Consider the following 17,699-nt stretch of genomic DNA (forward strand, 5'->3'; position numbering starts at 1 on the left):
GATATTAAGAGCGGCACTAGATTTTGTGATTTTTATTTTTTTTGTATTTTTTTATGTATTTTTTTAATACATTTAAATATTTTTTAGAAAATAAAAAAATTCATAATATTATTAAAAAATATTTACTTAATCATTAAATAAAAAAAATAAAAAAAAAATAAAAAAAGTATAGCGATAAAAATTATTGATAAAACTCATTGATAAAGGTAGTATTATTCGGATATTAATTGTTCCACGTGGCTCTGATCCCAAGGATCTAGTGCCATTAAAATCAATATTGGTATTATACGGGGGAGGTTTGGTCTAGTTCTGGTTGAAATTCAATTCCTTCAATAATAAAAAAAAAAAAACAAAAACAATCAATACGTGTAGCGAATCCAACCGACGTTCAGTTTGCATTCTAGCGGGGGAAGTCGTTTTGCCAGTCAACGCTCAGCTAGGCTGTGGCTCGCATAGTCGCATGATTGCTTGCAAAAGAGGACTTCTAGCCACAGCATTTTCATCTGTCCATAACTACGGCGCGCATCAAACCATTTATTTATGCAATCAGTAGAAAGCCTTTAGCTCGGTCGACAATGGCGTACCAGAAACTCCCCCTCTCTTTCGTCGCCTTTCTCTTGCTCGTTAACCTCCATGGCGAGCACTCGATGGCAAAGGAGGTCGTACCAGTGGGCGTGGTTCTTGATTTGAACTCCCCGGTGGGAGGAGTTGCAGAGCGTTGCATGTCCATGGCACTCTCCGATTTTTACGCTGTCAATGATGATTATAACACCAGGCTCGCTCTTTTGACTCTGGATTCTGGGAATGATGTCATTGCCGCAGCATCTGCAGGTATGTTAAATTAAAGTTCAACAATTAATATCGTGGAAAAAATCATGACAAGGTTGTGAATGTCTCTTTCTAGATGACGAAAGGAACTTTTCCCAAAAGCAAGGAAAATGTAATCTTATGTAGTTACGCCTAAAGCGCGTTCAACTTCAATCAATAAAAAGCTCTCTAAAACAGGATATTATCTAGGGAGGCATGCTCTTTTTCCATGACATTCACGGCTTGCATCATTCTACACCTCCTTTGTCTCTTTGATTTCTTTATTCCACCAAACTTCATGGACGCCCCCATTAGAATTTACTCCTCACCGAACTAACACACAAACTTCCACAATACCATCTGGTTTAGTTCAATTTCAGAATTGGTCTTAGTTTTGTGCCATCTGTACCATCAATTCTTAATGCATGGTCAACATGATAAAGATTAATATATATCCTCATTGCTGTTGTACTTATTGAACATCTTCAGTGAAATTTTCTATCTTCTAATTAATCATTCACTATTTACTGAAATCCAGCACTGGATTTAATGAAGAATGAAGAAGTGCACGCCATCATAGGACCTCAAACGTCAGCACAAGCTAAGTTCGTTATTGAACTTGGACGAAAAGCTCAGGTTCCCATCATTTCCTTCTCAGTCACAAGCCCCTCTCTTTCCCCTGCTCAAAACCCCTTTTTCATACGCACGGCGCTAGATGATTTCGCTGAGGTGAAAGCCATAGCAGCCATTGTTAAGGCCTACGGTTGGAGGGAAATTGTCCTTATTTGTGAAGACACAGATTATGGAAATGGTTTAATTCCATACTTGATGGATGCTTTTGAAGAGTTTGGAACTCGAGTGCCTAACAAAAGTGTAATCCCTCCATCTTCCAGTAATGATGAAATCGCTAAGGAGATTAAAAAGTTGAATGAAACTAATGCTAGGATATTCCTTGTGCACACGACTGCTTCACTTGGCTCGAAGCTCTTTGTACTTGCAAATAATGCAGGAATGATGAGGGAAGGGTATGCATGGATTATCACAGCTGGCCTATCAGCTTTGGTTGATCCTTTGGGCCCAAAGGTGAAGGAGTCGATGCAAGGTGTGCTGGGATTGCGACCATACATACCCAGATCAAAACAGTTGGAAGACTTCAGAAGAAGATGGAAAAGAAATTCAACCTCAAGCAAACCAAACGTTAAGATTACTGGATTAAACCTCTTTGGATTATGGGCATATGACACAGCTTGGGCTTTGGCTATGGCAGTAGAGAAGGCTGGCATAATGCATTCTGGATTCTTAAAGAAAAATGCTAGCAAAAGTAACGTGGATCTTGCAGCTCTAGGCATTTCTGAAACGGGTCAAACACTACTTCATACGCTTCTAACTACTGAGTTTCAAGGCCTGAGCGGGAAATTTCAATTGATTAAAGGACAGTTGCAACATTCAGCCTTTGAAATACTCAATGTGATTGGAAAAACAGAGAGAATTATTGGATACTGGACAGAACAGACAGGACTTTCACAAGAATTGAATGGCATTGGTGAAGTAGAATACTCAATTTCAAAGGTCGGACTCAAGCAACCAATCTGGCCAGGAGACACAACAAACGAGCCTGCAAAGTTGAGGATTGGGGTTCCAGTGAGAACAGGTTTTGAAGAATTTCTGAAAGTGGAATGGGATCCTCGTACTGATAAGCCTATCATATCAGGGTTCTCCCATGATGTGTTTATTGCTGTACTCAAGGCATTACCATTCCCCCTTCCTTATGCGTTTATTCCCTTCATGAATAAAGATAGGCAGAGTGCTGGAACATACGATGACCTTATTTACCAAATCAAACTTCAGGTGACTTTTGGGCCTAAGTATTTGTGTTAACTTATAAAAACTTATTTTTTTTCAATACATTGAAAGCAATATACTCACTTTCCCCGCATGAATGGTGGGGATATCATCGTCATGTGAGAGGGAGAATATTTCTCCCAAGGTTATGATTAAGAACTCGGTAAAGCACTTCAACAAAGTTTTTGTTGCTTTTATTTTCAATCTCATGGATTAGCAACCATGCATATTTTTCTCTAAATGCAGAAGTATGATGCTGTGGTGGGAGATACAACAATTGTTGCTGATCGCTCCTTATATGTTGATTTCACTTTGCCTTACTCAGAATCGGGCGTGTCAATGGTGGTTCTGGTGAAAGATGAAGAAAAGAACAACTTTTGGATTTTCTTAAAGCCACTAAGCTTGGATCTGTGGTTAGCAACAGGTGCAGCATTTGTCTTTACAGGTTTGGTGATTTGGGTTCTTGAACACCGAATAAACAGTGAGTTCAGGGGCCCGCCAGATCAACAAATTGGCATGATTTTCTGGTTCTCCTTCTCAACACTGGTCTTTGCTCACAGTAAATATCCTCCAACCCCATAAAAAGATTTCATTTCCTCTTCCCCCCCCCAAAAAAAAAAAAAAAAAAAAGTCTAACATATCTGATTGGGTTATTGACGTCATTATAATGGATCCAGGGGAGAGAATGGTAAGCAATTGGTCAAGACTCGTGATGATCATTTGGTTTTTCGTGGTGCTCATCCTCACACAAAGTTATACTGCAAGTTTGGCCTCGATGTTGACAGTACAGAGATTGCAGCCTACGTTTGTTGATATAAAAGAGATAAAAAGGAACGATTATTTTGTTGGATATCAAAATAATTCCTTTGTGAAAGGACTTCTAATAAAACAATTGAATTTCAGTGAGTCCCAGTTGAAGCCTTACAGCACCCCTGAGGAGTATCACGAAGCACTGTTTAAAGGAATCAACAATGGTGGGGTTGCAGCTATTTTTGATGAAATTCCCTACATCAAGCTCTTCCTTGCAAAGTACTGCTCCAAGTACACTATGGTTGGACCGACCTACAAAACTGATGGATTTGGTTTTGTGAGTCTCTTTCTCTTTCTCTGCCTCTCCCCCTTTTATTTATATTTTAACTTACAGCATAGATTTCAAAACTATAACTTATTTTGTATAAATTCAACCTCAAACTACAAAAACCAACAATTTGGTATCTCAAATTACTGATTTTCTTCAATTTATCTTGGCTTGTTTTTTTTTTCCTCATTCTAAAATGTTGTAGGATTGCTCATGTGTTTCTTCAGGCCTTCCCACAAGGATCTTCTTTAGTCCCACACATTTCGAGGGCAATCCTTAATGTGACTCAAGACAGAGACAAATTCGGAGCACTTGAGCAGAAGTACATTTCAAGTAGTGGAAGTACTAGTTCTTGTGAAGATTCAAGTGCCTCAATCTCTTCAAATAGCCCTAGTCTCGGTCTGTACAGCTTTGGAGGCCTCTTCATCATCACTGGAGTTGTATCCTTGTTCTCACTATCGGTTTATGTGTTGAAGTTCCTTCGCACACATTGGCCTGCTTTGAGTACCACACATCCTGAAAGCTCCTTTTCGTCCAAGTTGATTGAAATGGCCAAGTATTTTGACCAGAAAGAAGATCCCTCTTCACATCCCAATATTGAGAGACATACATCTAGGGTACATGCTGTATCAAGTCCTGACGTAACAGAATTGAACCACTCCAGGAATTTCGACGTTGTAAGCTACATGGATGAGAGTCCTCCTTCTACGAGTTTTCCATCTCGGCATAGTGATATTACATGTTTGGATGAGGGCGTACCGAATTAAAAATCCAGTTCTTCTATGTACAGATAATTTCGTGAACTCCTTTGCGCACGCCTGCTGGCATGGATTTTTATATTATTATTAAAAAAAAAAAAAAAAGGAGGAAGAGCCATTTCTTTCACCATTTTGCGTGAATAAAGCCTTGACCATCGTCTCCCCCCCCCCCAAGCACGTCGTCTCCATTCCCATTCCCAGATTTGGGTCTCCAGCTTGAACGTCGTCTCTGCCATTTTAGCACCTCATTTCACAGGCCATTGCTCCTCTGCGACCGACGTCTCTCTCTCAACCATTTTTCCTCGGCTGCGCTGCACTCCTCCGCCCTGTGTTACATCCGGTTGTGTTCCACCCAATCGTCAGCGTCCTCTGTGATAAGTGGTTACATTTCCTCCATTTTCATGAAAGCCCATGTGTTAGAAGAAACATTCACTTCAAATTTTTAGATTACAAAATTTACCCCTTTCATCTATATTTTTTCACGACTGAAGCTTGAGCTTCACAGCCCTTCCATCTGCCCCCAAAAGACCAAGGTGGTAGTGAGTTCAAAACTGCATATAGTTCCACACTGGCTATTATTTTACAATTCCTTATTGTTATGTTTTGATCATTTTTTCTGTGTTTGACTCAGTCTCCAGAATGATAGTTGCCGACAAATAGTGATTCCAAGCATTTATGTTGTAAAATTGATAAGATTGTGAAATTGTGAAAATAGATACGCCATCAGTCATAGGGAAAGTGTAATCAGTTCCAAAAACTACATATTCGTACAACAATTCTTTAGATTTTTTTCCCTTCCAGACTCTTGTGGACTTGCTTTCTAAAATTATTTTGGATCTATAGATTTTTGTGACTTGTTAGAACCCAAGTATTAGTTGATTTGCTTGTCCTTAGGAAGACACTCAAAACATATACTCATTACCTATTACAGTTCCGGAAAGCAAGGCAATGATGATGAAATCCCTTTATGTATGCCTCTCACTTTGTAACTTCTATAATATCGTACCCTCCTGCAGCTTCTTCAATGAGAATGATATTTGAGACACAATCATATTGTGGAGAAACAAGAAAACAAGAAGCTATTGGAAAAAAACAAAAAATAAAATGAAGTAACTCATAAGAATAACAGTGTTTTGTGGATGCAGAATAAGAATTTTGAGTTCCTTATTCTAATTACTGCAATGTATAAATGAGCTCTTAATATTTAATTGATTTGATGCTTGATCCTTGTTTAATTGATTTTGTATTGAGTGCTAAAGATTTTGGAGGCAGATGGAAGGGTTGTGAAGCTCAAGCTTGAGCAGTGAAAAAATACAGGGGCTTCATGGGATGGCTAAAAATATTCATTATTATTTGGAATTGATAAAAATATTCTGTGTAATCGGGTTACTTTCATCTATTTTTTTTGTATTAGCTGCGTGTAAACATCCCCGAAGTTTTTTAGTCTAGTGGAACCCAGTTTGGCAAACCAGTGATTGCGACTCACTTAAGAAAGTATACTTAATGATTCCTTTTTGTTTCAACTCTATTTGATATTTTGGTATTGGCATGAACTTAAATCTAGTGGATAACTATTAAATTATGTTATATTATCTTCATGGATGCATCTTGGGGTGGATGGAATGCAATCGGATAATGGGGATGGAACACAGCCGGATCTTGGGGATTTTGGTTTATGATTTTGAGATGTATCAAGTGTATTTTGGATTTTTCACATTTGTTGAAAGAACAAGTTTCTACGAATTGTGATTGTAAACAATATGTGAGTAAGTGATTGCCATTTGTGAGTAAGTGATTGTAAACAAGATGATAAATATTTTGTTATATAAGATTTTTCAGTTTCTTTTTTGTGATTCTACTAATGGGAACTTTTTCAGTTTCTTTATGTGCCTTCCAATCATTATTTATATTGTGTGTAGCTTTACATTAAGACAGACTCTCTAAAGTGTTTGAGAATGGAGGACAACATACAATAAAGATGTTGCATTTAAATCAACCTACATCCAGTGGCACATTCTCATAATACTCAATAACATTTCAATTAGTTCCATAATACACAACAACATTCCAAATAGTCCCTAACACACAATGTACAAAATTCTCATTAAGCGGGTCTTCATTTTGATTGTATCAAGTACATGGTTATTAATATGGTAATGACCCAATAGACACGAAGCACAATGCGTTTACGCCGGATGTTTGCTTGTTGCCTTTTAGTTTCAACTTCTTTGTTGTGGACTACCAACTCCCTCTTCACAATTTCTTCCTCTCTTTTTAGAAGCCCTTCCTCCTTCCAATACAAGTTAGCTTCTATCTTTATCAATTATTTTTCTTTGTTTTCACAACTATATGCCCATTTGAAATAGTTGCAGTATGGTAATTTCTGATTATGCACGAAGGAGTATGTTAAGATATTGTGCAAACCCATGAAACATCACGTCAGAGTAATGAGAATATGTTCTACCATAAGAAAGGGAAAGTGTGTGCTTGTGCAGATGCTTGATAACAGAAAACAAGGAGTAATAGGAGTTGAAGTACATCCAAAAGCTCTAACGTGTATAAAAAAGGACAACTTTCAAAAAAGAATGTTTCGGCAATGCATTCCAGAGGGTGCCTTATGTTCTCTGAAAATTTGTAATGCCACAAACATTAATCACTATCACAGTAAGAATGCAACAAATCACAGAGGATCCAACTGACACAAGCCAATCACGGCATGATACAGGTCCACAAAGCTCACAACAAATCACAGCAAGAATTATCGTTTCACCAATGCATTCCAGGGGATCCAACTGACACAAGCCAATCTTAATCACTATCGTATTCAGTAAGGGTTTCATAACTTTCTAGACCTGTATCATGTTTCTGTATGAACTTAATAGAGCCACTAATCATATGAATTCAAAATCCATTTGACAACAAAAAGTTCTAGAATTTATGTTGATAAGGCCTCCACAAAATACAGGGGAACAAGGACTAATATCTTTTAAACTCTTGAAACAGTCCATGTGAATTTCTGACATTCTGTTGATGAATTTAAATGAAGAATCATAACGAAAGTATAACTATCACAAGACTAAAGCCAGAAGAGAAAAGATTCTCGATGGGCTATCAGGTTTGATAAAGCTACGGCTTCATATTACATTTTTTTATTATATAAATAAAATCTTCATTGACAGCAATCTTGGCAAAGCCCAACTATGGCTTCATATTACATGAATGAATGAATGGAAAAGCAAAACCAGATCCTATAATATCGTATTCTACAACATGAAAAATATTGCTTAATAATTTGAAATATAAAATAAAATAAATCGGTGAAACTACCAGATTCTTAGGAGCACCGAGAATATATATGCACCAAAAAGAGGATAGAAGTAGAGATAACTACATGTAAGGGTCCAGAGATTGAGCAACATCGATGGGATTGTGTGCAGCAGTAGTTAACAGTGTTGAAGGATCGTGGAAGAGTCACATGCAGCAACATAAATAAGGATGGAAAGTTAGTTTTGTTAGTTAAAGGTTGGGCAATACGACAGGTCATAGTGAATGAGTATTCTTGTTTGTCGTTTTGGGATTAATGAAGTGTAATGGAACGATGTCGTTGTGTTAGTGTATTCTATTATGGTGTTAGTATAGAAGGCACGAAACGGTGCAATTCTATTAATTGTCAGCTATAAAAGCAAAAACAAAGAAGTAAAAGGGCATGAAATGATTCAACAGAATTTTCCTCATGTTTTCTCTCTATTCTCCTTCTCTCTCCATTCCCTTCTGTAATTCTCTCTCTCTCTAATTCTTGGATCTTCTCTCTCTTATTCTTGATAACTCACACTAAAAAATAAGGCACATTACACTACATCAGAAATCTGGGTGGCCTTCGCAGGTCGAGGGAGGGATTGTCGAAACCCATCTCAGAACTCATCTTAGAAACCCATCTTAGAAACGCTAGGTTAGGGTTCAGAAACCCATCTCAGATGGATGAGGGAGGACGAGATTGACAAGGGAGATGGGGGGAAAGGGAGATGGGGGCGAGTGAGGAGGAGAATGGACGAGGACCCACTTGAAACGCTCCGTTTCAATTTCCACATCATCCCGCCAGGTATGCTTCGTGCGCAAGGGCGTCCGCGAAGTTGACTACATCAAGCTTTTTTCCTTAAAAATAGGTCTTGGTTTTTTTGCTTTTAATGTAAATATATGAAAAGAAAAATGTAAAGAGACGAAGTTTTTCCCCTAAGATTGTTTTGTGGTTTATTAGCTACCACTCCTTTGTTCTCCCAAAAACTTTTTTGACATACTTCTAATTTAAAAAATGTATTCTTTTATTTATTTTTGATTTGTTAACTCAGTCACGCTTGTTACATAATACATTTAAGATATATAAAATTACTTAAAATGTGCTACATCATAACTAATTATCTCCAAAATTCAATATAAGTCTCGATTTGTTGATTGTTCGCCAAGGTCCTTTGGACTAGATGGCATAAAGCCTAGTCTCCAAATGAAAGAATCAGGTTTGAACCTTAACCCTGAATAAAAAATGGGGTTCAATATTTTAGATTTGGGGCCACTGTTTTCTTTATTTTTCAAATTCGTGTGTCACTTCGACATTCTCTTTAGCTTCTAATCCATTTTCTACCTCTATTTTTTATGTAATAAAAAAGAAAAAGAACTGTTTTTCATACTTCTAGGAAACACCAAGTTGGACATTGACAATGCTTCCAAATGTGTAACTTTAAAAATGATGATTGTGGTGGTATTTTACGTTCTCATAATTGTTATATTATTATAGGTTTATATATATATTTTTTTCATTTGGGTACCGATAGTGCTAACACTTTTGTTGAATTGTTTGCTCCAAAAATTGATTTAACTTTATGCTATAAATTGATTATTTCTGATTTAATTATTGTGATCGATTCTCTTATAATGTTAATTAATGGATTAATAAAAATTGTTCTCCCATTGGAATTACTCTAAATATATTTGTGAAGATATTGTACATTTCAAGATCCAAGTTCCTTTTAAAAGCAATCATGTCTAAAGAAAAAGTAATGTGCTTGCTAACAATCTAGCCAATTACAACGCAATGGAAGACACGACAAGCTTTTATTCTCTTCTTCAATTCTCTAAACATAGGATTGTTTTGTTCTATTGAATTGGTGGTCCGTAGGCATGGTCTCAACGGTGGTAACAAGAGATAGGCAATTAGATCCAAAATTTTGAATTTTATATTGTACCGGCCGGTATGGTAGAAATATACTGTACCAAAATAATAGCTGGTACAAGAGAGGATTGTGTTTCATTTTAGATCAAATACTAGTTGTATCAGGTTGTTTCGGCTAGTACCGACCAATATTATGAATTTCGGCCAAAATATACATTTTGCCGGTATGTTTATAGGAGCTGAATAACTTATGGCATTTTTATAATTGAAGTAAGACTGTAGGACATTTTCATAAAAGTGTAGTTAGAGTTATCCTTCTAGCCAATGTAGTTAGAGTTATGCTTCTAGCCAGGTTGTGGTCTATCTGACAAAATCTAGATCTGAGATATGCAACACATGGGTCCCATATATGCCATACCCGTGAGGCACGCGTTATGCTTCTCGTGTGATGATGCCCACACCCAATATGACCAGTACTCTCCCTCAAACTACGAGACATGAGAAATATACAAGTAAATTTTAAGTAGTAAAAATATAAAAACTCACTTTTATTTTATAGTTTAGATTTTTACAAAAAATTTATTTAAAATTTGAGAAGTATTATTTGAGTTTATGACTTATTTTATTTTTATTTTGAAATATATTTTGCATGTGTATATATATATATATATACAGTACCTTGACCGAAACAGTATTAAAAACATTAGTAAGATCACCTGTTTTAAAAAAGAGAAACGCTTAATGCAGTCGCCAGGGGGAAGCGCCGCGCAAGCGGCAGCTGATGTGGCAATTAAACCGAAACGCCCCGTTTAATTAATTGCCACTGTTTCCTCATCCTTGTGTTTCAGAAAAAATAACTTTCCCTCTCTGCGAAGTTCTTCGCTTCTCCCGACTTCCCTCCCTCTCTGCTCCCTCGAAGTCGTTTGCCCTCCACCCAAAGCCTAAGAGCCCCTTCATCTTATGCGCAGAACCCCTTCCCCTTCGTCTCGAAAACTCTAACAGCTTCGTCCACGTCGATTTCCAAGTAGTTAGATCCTCTGTGATAATTACAAGTCAGAGCCTTGCCTAACAGACACACACCGTAATTCTCCACCGCCTTCTTCACGATCCACGGGCCCTTCACGATCCAGTTCACGATCTTGAACCACTGGTTCCAGAACGAGTCGTCACCATTAACGAACCAGTACAGAAGAGAACCGGAGGGGATAGGATCCTCTGTGGCGAAGTAGAAAACGGCGCTGTGGTGGTCCTTCTCGGGGACTTGCAGGTTGACGGCGAAAATGAAGCTCTTTAGGGATTTGCCCAGGGCGTGGGCCTTGCCGAGAGCGTGGGACACAGAGCAGGTACTGAACGGGCGAGTACGTTGTCGAGTTTGGTAGTCGACTTCAGCCAATCCATTCCGGCTGGGGAGAGCAGGTACTCGCCGGAGGGGGTTTTGGTACGTTTTGTGAAGTAGTTCTTGGAGCGGAGGGAGAAAAGGTCGCCCGGAGGTGAGGCCCAGCCGTTGGTTCCTGTGTGGAGGTCGACGTTGCGCAATGATCCCCCGCTGATGGACTCCAATATCCATTCCGTGGGAGTGGCGGTGGTTATGGACTCGCCGGATAGGGAGCATTGTTCTCCGGAGATTCTATGTTTTTGATTCGTAGGGCACATGTTAATGTCACACCCACACACACAGTAAAGACTTCCTCCCGGTTTCTCTCTGAGCTCTTTAGTTTCGCGAGGACTCTCTTCGAGGTTAGAGCAACACGGTTGAGGTCAGAGGCGTATATTGTGAATGAGAAACGCTTACTGCAGTCGCCAGGGGGAAGCTGAAGACCCTGGACCGTGAGACGACGATGCCGAAGACCCACACTGTGATTATCGGAAGAAGAATATTTCTAAAGAAAATATTCAAACCAACGATTCCCAGTATTTTTCCCACTTTCTTTCAACAAGCAAATCAAGTTTCTTTCTCCGCACGGCCAATCTCAAAACATTCGGACAAAAGTGGCTTGAAGAGGAAGCTTTCTTCCCGCATTTCTATTCTTCATTTATTTTTAATTAATACTCGTAGTAATTAAAAAATATTATTTTACAAGCCGACTATAAGCCGTTTGCAATTGTCGACTGTACGTAGCAGTAGTGTTTAAAAAATAAATTTGACAAACTAGTTTATGATGTTCTATCATACGTAGGGGCCACAAGTGCGAATGACGGCCACGTGCACCTTGTCCCCTTCCTCTATGCCCACCACCGTAATGAAGATGTGCTTCGACCACCAGGAGCATTGTCTGTGGTGGACGAGAGCCACCCACAAGAAGATCACGAATTTTTAGTAGCCATATTGCCACCAATAGATATTTGCTTCTCCTATCGATACACAGGTTTCTGAATATCATCTGCTTTAGTTCAAAATCAGAAATCAGAAACTGATTTTGATCAGGTTTTTGTCTTGATTTGCATCATGAGCTCATGTTTTTGCCTTATCTGCATCAATTCACACGTAGGAATAATTCTAAGCGTACTGCTAACAGTATCAGTTTGTAGCTAATAAACTCTGATGCCTCCCCCATAGATGGGCCCATGCAAGCTTTTCTTAATTAATAAACTATGTTGGTTATATAACATATATAATAATTAAATAATATTATAACCAAGTGCTTGATATTTTACTTCATTGTTGTTGTAATTTGATTACCGCTCAAATTCAATTATTCATTAAGATACTTAGGGCCCCGTTTGGAACTTAGACGAATTGAGATTAACTCAGTTCGGTCTAGTTTTAAGCTAAGTCTAACATCCAAACATTCAAATCTCAAATCACTAAAATCATCTAAACTCAAAATATCTTTACACGTGAGACTCACAACCTTTTTTAACTCAACACCTCTTTACATGCAAGACCCACAACTTTTTCAACTTCCTATAAATACATATAAACTCATCTTAACATTCAAACACATATCAATTCATCTTAGGTGGGCCCCACAAAACTCACTCCACCATCTCAACTCACTACTATTCATAAAGAACTCAATTCATCTTAAATCAGTTCAACATCCAAACGAGACTTAAGTCTTTTCAAACTCAAACAAACACAAAAAACTCAACTCAAGTAGTACTCTGCGGCTTTGGTTTGATTTCTGTGGTGATAAAACTACTACTTACTTGAATCTGACTCATAATTTGTATTTTATTTCTATCTAATTTCTTTAAAGTCGAAGAAAATGGAGATCAATATTGAATTTCGCTTCTTTTTTTCTGACCCATAATTATATATATAGGATGACTCACCAAGATGCTAAAATTTTCAATCTTGGTAAACAAATAAGTTTGAAGAAGGAAAATGAACTTGATCATACCGTTGTTAGAAATTTAGAATGGATTTCATTTGTAACACGATCAACCTAGTCCAACTCACCATTATTGATGGTAGCGCTCCCGAATTGACTGACCATTCTGCTGTTGACATCTTGACCAAGAAAGTGATATCTTGGCCACATACATGTTGAAACCAAACACATACTTGTCTATTCTCAGCAGTCCACATAGGCTCAGAGGCAGATCTTCAAAAGAGTTCCAGAAATTTGTATAGCCTTCTGAAGCCATCCTTGTCAAACTATCAACTGGTGCATTCCCCTGTCTAAACACATGAAAAATGCTAATAATTCATTCCCTCCATAATCTCCTTTAGCTCATCCTAATAGTCTTCGAGGTACCAGAGACCAAGCTCTGATTTCTTGATCAGCCAGTTAACCACAATACTGGAATCAAGTTCTACGTCTATAAGAGTCAATTCCATTCTTTTTGCTATTTTAAGACCATGAAACACCGTCATAAATTTAGCAAAGGAGTTATTTCCATGTCCTAGAAAAATCGAAAAAGCTCTCCCCAAATTCCCAGAAGAGTCACGTATTACTCCCCCTGCCCCCGCAGCACCCGGATTACCTCTACTGCTACCATTCGAATTAAGTTTATGGTGACCAACCGGAGGTTGACACCATCGAACTAGCTTCATCTGCTTGATTTTTCCAGATGTCGACGGGATGTTCAATTCCTTGAGGATCCCTTCGTCTCGTGGAGACAAGGTATTTTCGGCCTTGAATTTCCCTACAGCACCCCTGAGGAGTATCACGAAGCACTGTTTAAAGGAATCAACAATGGTGGGGTTGCAGCTATTTTTGATGAAATTCCCTACATCAAGCTCTTCCTTGCAAAGTACAGCTCCAAGTACAATATGGTTGGTAGGGTTGCAACCCGATGACATTTAACCAGGTCTAGACCCGGTCCAACTTGACCCGGCACTGTTTGTGTGCCAACTCGTACGGGTTGGGTCGTCGGTGGTTTTTTTTTTTTTCATCCTGCCATATGTCACAGTGGTTATTGTGTATCACCAACGATTGAAACACATCATATTTTTGTAGACTAAATTCATGCCAACCTCACTTCAACAATACTTACTACAAATTAAACTTTCATCAAGAATAAAGAGGTTATCCATACTGCCCATGATACCACTAATCACCTTAGGTCCTTTTAGAACTGTTTGGCTAACATATAGGTTAAATTTGTACAAAAACTAATAAATAAAAAAAGTACAAAAGTCATCTATTACAAAAACTATCTAAATTAGAATATATGAACATCAACTGATAAAAGACTAAGGAGCATCCAACGAAAAAATTATAGCAGCTTCCCATCTCTTTCTCTATATCTGCCATATAATATAACATACAAAAATCAATATATTAGTGATGCTAAAATAATTTCTCTAATTAAGATATTCTTCTCATGAGTCCATCAAAAGAATTAACATTTTCCTATAATATATAGAAACTAGTGATCTCAAATAAATAAAAATGAGTTGTTGGATGAAGTTTCTCTGACCATGTTTCAAGCTACTTGGTGTTTAAGTCAAATGCTCATGTGTTGATCGAATAAGAACACCAAAACTGATGGGATCCACATTGAGAACACCAAGACTGTTGGAATATACACCAAGACCTTCATGTATTATGCATTAGATGTAATAATGCAGATTAATTTAATGCAGGTGATGATTGCATTTCCATTGGACCCGGGTGTTCAAATGTTGACATTGACTTTTACTTAGTCTTGCTAAATTTCAGGGATAATATCTTTTTAAGTTTAATTTGTGAACATAAACCACAAGAATTCTTTGAGTACATCTTAGAGGTATATTCATTCAAGCATAACACTGAAAAAAGCAACAGGGGAGGATGTCACTTGCATTGAATTCATCTAACAAAATAATTAAAATTAAAATATACCCATAAACAATGTTGCATTTAGGCTACCCACTGATTAAATTAAGATGGGGATGCCGTATTTTTTTGACAAACAAGGGGTTGCTCATATGGGTGGGATTAATTTAAAAGTAGAAGGATGGTATCCAACGTTTAGCTTCATATCCCCGACACAAACTGCATCAAGAGACAAGTTACCATTGAGTCAAGACAGACACCCAATTCCTATTTCTTTCAGAAATGGAGGGTTTGCATGCATATTTCTTTTGGAGAAAGCGGCATGTGTCTAGAGTTTCAGCCATTAATTTGTCTCGATGGTTACGTGTCTACCAAATAGGGAGCTCTTTAGGTTGGCCTAATATGTCATGAAATCTGTCGTTGCTTACCATATATTTCTATTCTATGTTTTTTGTGCGGTGAGAGTGTAAGGTCAGTACTGTTGTGATTCATTCTTGCGGATATATACATTTATGGAATGGAAGGATTTTGGGAAGTCAGATTTTGTGGTTCTGATCTTCTTCTAGTTTCTGAACAATAATAGAGTTACTTACATGCATAGCTAGGAAACATACATATATAAAAAATAAAAAACAACAGGAATTTCATCAGGTTGGTATTGAAGGGATCATTGCAAAGTAAGCAAGATTTCAAGTCTTCTTCATGAGAGGTGCGGTGTAGGTTGAAATTTATTAATGTTCTGTAAATTTTATCAATGTTCTATAAAATTTATCAACTATGGCAGTTGATGCTTAGGAAGGTATGGTGTAGGTTGAAATCCAAAGTACTTACCAGAATGAAACATGGACACAAGTTAGATCTTAGAGAGAGAGAGATTACCGGTGGCAAGGCGTTGGAACTTGGTGGTGCTCGGCGTGAAACAAAGTGGAGAGAAGCTGAAAAGGGCGACAGAGGGTAGGGTTTTGCAGTGGGAAGAAGAGATTCAGAGAGAATTTTCGGTTTCACTTTCACAGTTTCGACGGGTTCATAATTCTAAACCCGATATTCAACTTTGACCCGATGAACCCCGTCTTTATACCGGTTGGACGGATCAGGTGTTTTGGACGGTGCGGGCCAAAGCCTGTTATGCACAGACCTAATGGTTGGACCGACCTACAAAACCGATGGATTTGGCTTTGTGACTCTCTCTCTCTCTCTTCCCCTTCTTTATTTTTGTTTTTAACTTAAATAATCACCCTTACGATCATATTCATATATTTTCGGATAATTTCATTTTCCAATCCCAAACTATTACTTATTTTGTATAAACTCCACCTCAAACTACAAAAACCAACAATTTGGTATCTCGAGCTACTGATTTTCTTCAATTTCATTTATCTTAGCTTGTGTTTTCTCGCTCTAAAATGCTATACGATTGCTCATGTGTTTCTTCAGGTCTTCCCACAAGGATCTTCTTTAGTCCCACACGTTTCAAGGGCAATTCTGAATGTGACTCAAGACAGAGACAAATTCGGAGCAATTGAGCAGAAGTACTTTTCAAGTAGTGGAAGTGGTAGTACTAGTACTGGAGATTCATGTCCCTCAATCTCTTCAAATAGCCATAGTCTCGGTCTGAATAGCTTCGGAGGCCTTTTCATCATCACCGGAGTTGTGTCCTTGTTCTCTGTGTTGGTTTATGTTTTGAAGTTCCTTCGCACAAATTGGCCTACCGTGAGCACCCTCAATCCTGAGAGCTCCTTATTGTCCAAGTTGATTGAAATGGCCAAGCGATTTGACCAGAGAGAAGATCCCTCCTCACATCCCAATATTCATGAAAGATATACATCTTGGGCAAATACTGTATCAAGTCCTGGCGATATAGAATTTCTTCATAATATGGAGAACCACTCCAGGAATTTCGCCGCTGTAGGCGACAGGGATGAGAGTGTTTCTTCAATGGGTTCTCCTTCTCGGCTCAGGCAGGACGTACCAAATCATTAAACATTGGTCTTGTTGGTTTAATGTAAAGAGACGAAAATAAAAATGAAAACAGACGTAGTTATTCCCATGAGATTGTTTGTAGTTTATTATTTTAGATTTTGTTATTTCAGTCATATTTGTAATAACGCATTTTAATAGATTGATATATAAAATTATTTAAAATATACCAAATAATGCAATTAACTCCGAATTTAAAAATCATTATAAGGTTGAATTTAATCCCATTCAATTTATTGATAGGTCAATGTCAAAATAATTCAAAGGGCTTCAAAAAAAAAAAAAAAGATTCTAATCCCATTCAGATTCAACTTTTTATTTGAACCAAAAAATGTAATGTTAGAGATATGTCTTAACTGTATAAGTTTTGTATAAGTTTTTTATAAAAAAAAGTTGTCTCATTGTACAAAAGGCATGTGCGAGACTGGTATATTTTAATTTTGTATATATCCTTATTTTTCAGATTTTGGATAGAAAAAATTGATCGAGTAAGATTGTGTTTGAATGTTGAGTTAATTAAGTTGAGATAAGTTAAATGTTTTATAAATAATAATGAACTGAGATGGTAGAATTAGTTTTGTAAATTCCACGTGTAAAGTTATCTTTCATACTTCTACGAAATATATCCAAATATAATTTTTATTTAAATGATTGATATAAGATGTTGATTGATATTACTCGACATTATTGTTTTCTCTTTTTCTTTTTTAAATATACTCGACATTATTCGGTAAAAGTTATGCACTATAATTGCTCGGAAAAAGCATTATAGATTGAGATAATTCATAAAAAGGAGGACATTGCTGGGTCCTAGTTAATAATCATCTCTACGGCTTTGCTGCATCATCAGACCATTCATGTAATAA

General features: G+C 37.4%; 2 protein-coding genes across 2 annotated transcripts; one reads left to right on the forward strand and one right to left on the reverse strand.

Moving 5' to 3' along the window:
- The first annotated feature begins 505 nt into the window (after positions 1-505).
- LOC109004626 (glutamate receptor 2.8-like) lies at positions 506-5,453 on the forward strand. The gene is made up of 5 exons (XM_035693148.1): positions 506-831; positions 1,346-2,655; positions 2,896-3,208; positions 3,327-3,736; positions 3,955-5,453. The coding sequence occupies exons 1-5, from the start codon at positions 576-578 to the stop codon at positions 4,492-4,494; spliced, it is 2,829 nt and encodes a 942-aa protein (XP_035549041.1). The 5' UTR covers positions 506-575; the 3' UTR covers positions 4,495-5,453.
- Positions 5,454-10,607: 5,154 nt separating this feature from the next.
- Positions 10,608-11,315, reverse strand: LOC109004621 (protein ENHANCED DISEASE RESISTANCE 2-like). The gene is made up of 2 exons (XM_018983246.2): positions 10,997-11,315; positions 10,608-10,964 (listed from the first exon to the last, which is right to left on the reverse strand). The coding sequence occupies exons 1-2, from the start codon at positions 11,300-11,302 to the stop codon at positions 10,608-10,610; spliced, it is 663 nt and encodes a 220-aa protein (XP_018838791.1). The 5' UTR covers positions 11,303-11,315.
- Positions 11,316-17,699: the final 6,384 nt, after the last annotated feature.

The sequence above is a fragment of the Juglans regia genome, chromosome 8 (assembly GCF_001411555.2).
Source record: "Juglans regia cultivar Chandler chromosome 8, Walnut 2.0, whole genome shotgun sequence".
Classification (NCBI taxonomy): Eukaryota; Viridiplantae; Streptophyta; class Magnoliopsida; order Fagales; family Juglandaceae; genus Juglans; species Juglans regia.